Source organism: Rhinopithecus bieti, unplaced genomic scaffold (genome assembly GCF_001698545.2).
Source record: "Rhinopithecus bieti isolate Rb0 unplaced genomic scaffold, ASM169854v2 scaffold_36712, whole genome shotgun sequence".
NCBI classification, from domain to species: domain Eukaryota; kingdom Metazoa; phylum Chordata; class Mammalia; order Primates; family Cercopithecidae; genus Rhinopithecus; species Rhinopithecus bieti.
The window spans coordinates 16,293-23,856 of record NW_016815271.1 but is presented as its reverse complement, the minus strand read 5'-3'; the positions used below and the strand labels follow the sequence as shown (position 1 = coordinate 23,856).

The window sequence follows — 7,564 nt, the reverse complement described above, 5'->3', positions numbered from 1 at the left end:
GGCTCCTTTGTTATTATAATAAAAGAAACACAATACACAAAAGAAGTACTTTAGGTTTCCAGTCCCCGAAATTCCTGTTGTTCTTTCTACATATAACACGTCAACTTTTACTCAAATTTTCTGGAGGTGGAAATCTCAAAGATACTAGTTCCTTGAATTTAGTATGATAGGTATGGTAATGGAACATAGACACAGTTATATCTATGAAAAGACACCTAAAATTACTATCATGAAACAGCAAGCTAAAATAAAATATAATTGGAATTCTGTGATCTAAGAATAGGGTAATAATTTTATTTCACCCTATACCTCTACAAAATTCATGGAAGTCAGTCTGGATGTTACAGTTCTTCGACGGCAAGGATAAGGAAAAAAAAAAAAACAAACAAACACATGCTGCCATAGAGAAGCGGACACCAAATCTCCGAAAACTGTTCTACAGAAATGATATTGCTTCGTACATTCCAGTCAAAATTTATTCCATTGCTTCAAAATCATACAGAGGTCTTCACTCTAGACCAATTCTAAGTGTTTTCTTACATTTTACGTACATTTCACTACTTTAAACTGACAAAATATTCAGGCAATTTGTATAAACAATTTAAAGGCCTACGTAGTATCGGAAAGTAAAACATTTTGCTCTCTCTTCAATTACCTGATAATTATATACAGGCAACTGATACCCAGTGATGACCTGATATGGTGAATTTCGGTAAGCAGGATATGCCTGAAAATAAATTTCACAGAAAGAATGAATGAACATGGTAAAACATTCTTTTAATTAGAAAGAAATGTCATTCCCAATATAACAAAAATATGAAATACTTTAAAATATTAATTATTTTTCGATATACAACAATGAAGGGTTCTAACTGAATGTCTTGAAGAAGAAAGACACATTCCCTGTCAATTGCTACCCTTTCGGAGGGGAGGGAGAACAAATGACATAAGAGATGACGACTACACCAGGCAAAGTTTAACTTATACATACTGCCCACCCAGAAGTTACTTCTTATACTGCTGAAAAGGCTCTATTAAGACAGATTTCAAAGTAAGTTAAATTAATACGTTTGCTATTTCTTTGTCAACCATACTTCTAGACAGTTTATATTATAGGGTAATACGAAGTTCTCCTACAGATGTTATGGCTTTTTCTGTACTTCATTTTGAAAACCTAAGGGCAGTATATAATCCAAAACTGGAAAAGAGACAGTATAATGCCTTCTATGTTTCAATAAATACTTAATGATTGAAAACATATAGGTAGCAGCATACTTGAATACACCCAGATTCAGTAATTGTTCACACGGAATGTTAGCAACAACTAGGGCCATCTTCTAGTCATCATTCAGAGAAGGCAAGAAAAGCAGAGGTATACCCCTACATTTTTCAAGCACATGGAAAATGTCAACAAATGAGACACTGAGGAACTATTTCACTACTATTTTTTTATTTATTTTCCATCAAAGAAAATGTCTTTTAAACTAAGACATGAGTAAAATGAACTGATGAAAATAAATGTTATTTACCACCAGTAAGTGATAGAGTACGTCAAATCCTTCTTTAAATATCAAAGTAGCCAGGATGAGAGAAATCAGATGCCAGAAGCTCATGGGATTTATAGATACAGTAAAACACATCAGAAATCTACCTATTCCAGAACCAGAATATATCAAGAATTCAGCAACCTACATGAGGAGGCATCTGGAAATCATCTCAAGTAAAGAATAGCTAGGTGAATTGCTCACCTCAGAGAAGACTAAACTAGGCAGACACATAAGGACAGCTGCTTTCAAATATTTTTGGAACTAGCTACATGGGGGTAAAGCAGTACAGATGTATTAGAAGTAATACTTCTTTTTTTGTTCCTATTTTTTTTAAGAATAATTAACAACAAAACATTTCTGTTTCTCTTCAAGAAATGTTTTTTAGGCTGGTAAAGTTAGAGGCAGTTTCCAGGTAGATACATGCTCATTCTAAAGCCACATTCATACTACCTTTCCTGGATTATAGAGTCTATCAACAAGTAACTGAACGCTGATCATTATGTGGACCGGCCATTGCTGAAGCACCCAAAAGCCAGAGAGAGAAAAAGGCACTGTTGCTCCCATAGAAGATTATAATCGGGTTAAAAACGTAACACTTTAATATAAAGAATTTTTTTCTTTTTGAGACAGAGTCTCACTCTCTCAACCAGACTGGAGTGCAGACATGCCATCTTGGCTCATCGTTAAGCTATGCCTCCTGGATTCACACGATTCTCCCACCTCAGCCTCTCAAGTAGCTGGGACTACAGATGCCCACCACAATGTCCAGCTAAACTGGTATTTGTATTTTTAGGAGAGATGGCGTTTCACTGTGCTAATCAGGAAGGTCTCNGTTAAAGGCCTACATAGTATCGGAAAGTAAAACATTTTGCTCCCTCTTCAATTACCTGATAATTATATACAGGCAACTGATATCCAGTGATGACCTGCCATGGTGAATTTTGGTAAGTAGGATACGTCTGAAAATAAATTTCACAGAAAGAATGAATGAATATGGTAAAACATTCTTTTAATTAGAAAGAAATATCATTCCCTTATAACAAAATATGAACAACTTTAAAATATTAATTATTTCTCTATACACAACTATGAAGAATTCTAAAACAATGACTGTGGTTAAGAAGAAAGAAACGTTCTCTTTCAATTGCTGTCCTTTGGGAAGAGAGGGAGAACAAATGAAAAAAGAAGTGACTACTACACCAGGCAGAGTTTACCTTATTCATACTGTGTACCTCTGCCCACCCAGAAGTTATTTCTTATACTGGTGATAAGGCTCTATTAAGACAGATTTCAATGTAAGTTACATTAATACATTTGCTATTTCTTTGTCAAAATACTTCTAGACTGTTTTGTATTTGACAATATTATAGGGTAATATGAAGTTCTCCTACAGATGTTACGGCATTTTCTGTAATTCATTTTGAAAACTAACGGCAGTATGTAATCCAAAACTGAAAAGAGACAGTACAATGTCTTCTACATTTCAATAACTACTTATTGATTGCTATCATACAGGTAGCAGCATACATGAATACACTCAGAATCAGTAATGACTCACGTGGAATGTGAACAACAAGTAGGGCTTTTTTTCTAGTCATCGTTCAGAGAAGGCAACAAAAGCAGAGGTATACCCTTGCATTATTCAAGTACATGGAAAATGTCAACAAATGAGATACTGAGGAACTATTTCACTACTATTTTGTTACTTATTTTCCATCAAAGAAAATGTCTTTTAAACTAAGACATAAATAAAATGAACCAAGAAGAAAATAAATGTTATTTATCACCCGTAAGTGATAGATACTTTCTTGGATTATATAGTCCATCAACTATATAAAGAAGGCAAATCCTTCTGTAAATATCAAAGTAGCCAGGATGAGAGAAATTAGATGCCAGAAATTCACGGGATTTATAGATACAGTAAAACACATCAGAAATCTACCCATTCCAGAATCAGAATATATCCAGAATTCAGCACTCTATATGAGGAGGCATCTGGAAATCATTTCAAGTAAAGAATACCCAGATGAACATGTAACCTCAGAAAAGAATAAACTAGGCAGATGAATAAGGACAGCTGCTTTCAAATATTTTGAAACTAGCTACATGAGGGAAAACAGTACAGATGTATTAGAGGTAGTACCTTTTTTTTTGTTCCTATTCTTTAAGAGTAACTAACAAAACATTTCTGTTTCTCTTCAAGAAATTTGTTTTTAAGGCTGGTAAAGTCAGAGACAGATTCCAGGCAGATACATACTCATTCTAAAGCCACATTAATACTGCCTTCCCTGGATTATATAGTCTATCAACAAGTAACTCAACACTGATCATTATGTGGACCAGCCATTGCTGAAGCACCCAAAAGCCAGAGAGACAAAAAGGCACTGTTGCTCCCATGGGAGTTTATAATTCTGTTAAAAACAAAGTAACAAAACATAACACAGTAATATAAAGAAGGATTTTTTTTGTTTTGTTTTGTTTTTTTTGAGACACAGTCTCACTCTGCAACCCAGACTGGAGTGAGTGCAGTGGTGCCATCTTGGCTCACTGTAAGCTGTGCCTCCTGGGTTCACACCATTCTCCCACCTCAGCCTCTGGAGTAGCTGGGACTACAGGAGCCCACCACCACATGCACTTAATTGGTGTTTGTATTGTTAGTAGAGATGGGGATTCACAGTGTTAGCCAGGAAGGTCTCGATCTCCCGACCTTGTAATCTGCCCACCTAACGATTTAAAAACATATGTAAGGCATATATGACACGGAAAAAAAATCAAGTAAGAACAGGGAGTATATGTCTGGCTAATTCACTTTACCAGAGGTACAGCATAATTCCTGGGCTCCCCAACAGGCCACTGTGGTGGCATCTTGAAAAAATAAAAAGGAAACCAAAGTTATTCAAATATTCCTATACATTTTTAAATACACATGAGATACACAATATGGAGGTACTTATCATGCCAGATCATTTGTTATCATACTAAAAGGAACACAATAGAAAAAAGAAGTACTTTAGCTTTCAAATCCCCGAAGTTCTTGTTGTTATTTCTACATGTAATACCTCACATTTTACCTAAATTTTCTGGAGATGGCATTGTGTAAATCTCAAAGACACTAGTTATTTCAATTTATTACAATACATATGGTAATGGGTCACAGATATAGTCGTATCTATGAAAAGAGACCCAGAGAAATACTATCATGAAGCAGCAAGCTAAAATAGAAACATAATTGGAATTCTGTGATCTAAGAATTGGGTAATAATTTTATTTCACGCTATACCTCTACAAAATTCATGGAAGTCACTCTGGATATTTCAGCTCTGATGGCAAAGATAAAAAAAAATACATGCTGCAGTACAGAAGTGGAGACCAAATCTCCAAAAACTGTTCTACAGAAATGATATTGCTTTGTATATTTATGTCAAAATTCATTGCATTGCTTCAAAATAATACAGAAGTCTTCATTGAAGACCAATTCTAAGTGTTTTCTTAAATGTATGTACATTTCACTAGTTTAAAATGACAAAATATTCAGGCAATTTGTATAAACAATTTAAAGGCCTACATAGTATCTGAAAGTAAAAGATTTTACTCTCTCTTCAATTACCGGATAATAATATACAGGAAAGTGATATCCAGTGATGACCTGATATGGTGAATTTCGGTAAGGAGGATATGCCTGAAAATAAATTTCACAGAAAGAATGAATGAATATAGTAAAACATTCTTTTAATTAGAAAGAAATATCATTCCCTTATAACAAAAATATGAACAATTTTAAAATATTTAATTATTTTTCTACACACAACTACGAAGAATTCTAAATGAATGACTGTCTTAAAGAAGAAAGAAACATTCTCTGTCAATTACTACCCTTTGGGAGGGGAGGGAGACAACGGACTTAAGAAGTGACTACTACGCCAGGCAAAGTTTACCTTATTCATACAGTGTACCATTGCCCACTCAGAAGTTATTTCTTACACTGGTGATAAGGCTTTATTAAGACAATTTCAATGTAAGTTAAAGTAATACATTTCCTATTTCTTTGTCATAATACTTCTAGACTGTTTTGTATTTGACAGTATTACAGGGTAATATGAAGTTCTTCTACAGATGTAATGGCGCTTTCTGTACTTCATTTGGAAAAACTAAGGGTAGTATATAATCCAAAACTGCAAAGAGACAGTGTAATGTCTTCTATGCTTCAATAAATATTTAATTATTGAAAACATATAGGTAGCAGAATACTTGAATACACCCACATTCATTAATGGCTCACATGGAATGTGAGCAACAAGTAGGGCTGTTTTTCTAGTCATTATTCAGAGAAGGAAACAAAAGCAGAGGTATACCACTACATTATTCAAGTACATGGAAAATGTCAACCAATGAGACACTGAAGAATTATTTCACTACTATTTTGTTACTTACTTTCCATCAAAGAAAATGTCTTTTAAACTAAGACATAAATAAAATGAACTAAGAAGAAAATATATGTTATTTACCACCAGTAAGTGATAGAGTATGTCAAATCCTTCTTTAAATATCAAAGTAGCCAGGATGAGAGAAATTAGATGCCAAAAACTCATGGGATTTATAGATACAGTAAAACACATCAGAAATTTACCCATTCCAGAACCAGAATATATCCAGAATTCACTAACCTATATGAGGAGGCATCTGGAAATCATCTCAAGTAAAAAACAGCTAGGTGAATTGCTAATCTCACAGAAGAATAAACTAGGCACATACAGAAGGACAACTGCTTTCAAATATTTTTGGAACTAGCTACATGGGCGCAAAGCAGTATAGATATTTTAGAAGTAATACTCTTTTTATTGTTCCTATTCTTATTTAAGAGTATTTAACAACAAAACATTTCCGATTCTCTTCAAGAATTTTTTTTTTACAGCTGGTAAAGGCAGAGGCAGATTTCAGGCAGCTACATGCTCATTCTAAAGCCAGATGAATATTATCTTTCTTGGATTATATAGTCTATCAACAAGTAACTGAACACTGATCATTATGTGGACCGGCCACTGCTGAAGCACCCAAAAGCCAGAGAGACAAAAAGGCACTGTTGTTCCCGTGGGAGTTTATAATTGGGTTAAAAACAAAATAACAAAGCATAACACATTAAAATAACGAAGGCTTTTTTTTTTCTTTTTTTTGAGACAGTCTCACTCTGCAACCCAGGCTGGAGTGCAGTGGTGCCATCTTGCTCACTGTAAGCTGTGCCTCCTGGGTTCACACCATTCTCCAGTCTCAGCCTCCGAGCAGCTGGGACTACAGGTGCGCACCTCAAAGCCCAGCTAAATTTGTGTTCATATTTTTAGTAGAGATGGGGATTCACAGGGTTAGCCAGGAAGGTCTCAATCTCCTGACCTTGTGATATGCCCACCTAAAAAATGATTTAAAAATATTTGTAGGCATATATGACATGGGAAAAATCAAGAAAGAACAGGGAGTATATGTTTGGCTCATTCACTTTACCAGAGGTACAGCATAACTCCTGGGCTCCCCAACAGGCCACTGTGGTGGCATCTTGAAAAACAGAAAGGAAACCAAAATTATTCAAATACTCCAATACACTGGCAACAACAGATGATATACAAAATATTGAGGTACTCATGCCGGCTCCTTTGTTATTATAATAAAAGAAATACAATACACAAAAGAAGTACTTTAGGTTTCCAGTCCCCGAAATTCCTGTTGTTCTTTCTACATATAACACGTCAACTTTTACTCAAATTTTCTGGAGGTGGAAATCTCAAAGATACTAGTTCCTTGAATTTAGTATGATAGGTATGGTAATGGAACATAGACACAGTTATATCTATGAAAAGACACCTAAAATTACTATCATGAAACAGCAAGCTAAAATAAAAATATAATTGGAATTCTGTGATCTAAGAATAGGGTAATAATTTTATTTCACCCTATACCTCTACAAAATTCATGGAAGTCAGTCTGGATGTTACAGTTCTTCGACGGCAAGGATAAGGAAAAAAAAAAAA

At 34.6% G+C, this 7,564-nt stretch overlaps 1 protein-coding gene across 1 annotated transcript in view; it reads right to left on the bottom strand.

The window, feature by feature from the left end:
- The window catches only part of LOC108515894 (deleted in azoospermia protein 2-like), a gene marked incomplete at its 5' end in the record, with an annotated part of 33,196 nt that overhangs the window by 15,114 nt on the left and 10,518 nt on the right, over window positions 1–7,564 (bottom strand). Inside the window, 5 exons of the mRNA XM_017853077.1 lie at window positions 656–727; window positions 2,435–2,506; window positions 4,362–4,412; window positions 5,155–5,226; window positions 7,041–7,091. Coding sequence (XP_017708566.1) covers window positions 656–727; window positions 2,435–2,506; window positions 4,362–4,412; window positions 5,155–5,226; window positions 7,041–7,091 — 318 coding nt within the window. The remainder of the gene's footprint in view (window positions 1–655; window positions 728–2,434; window positions 2,507–4,361; window positions 4,413–5,154; window positions 5,227–7,040; window positions 7,092–7,564) is intronic.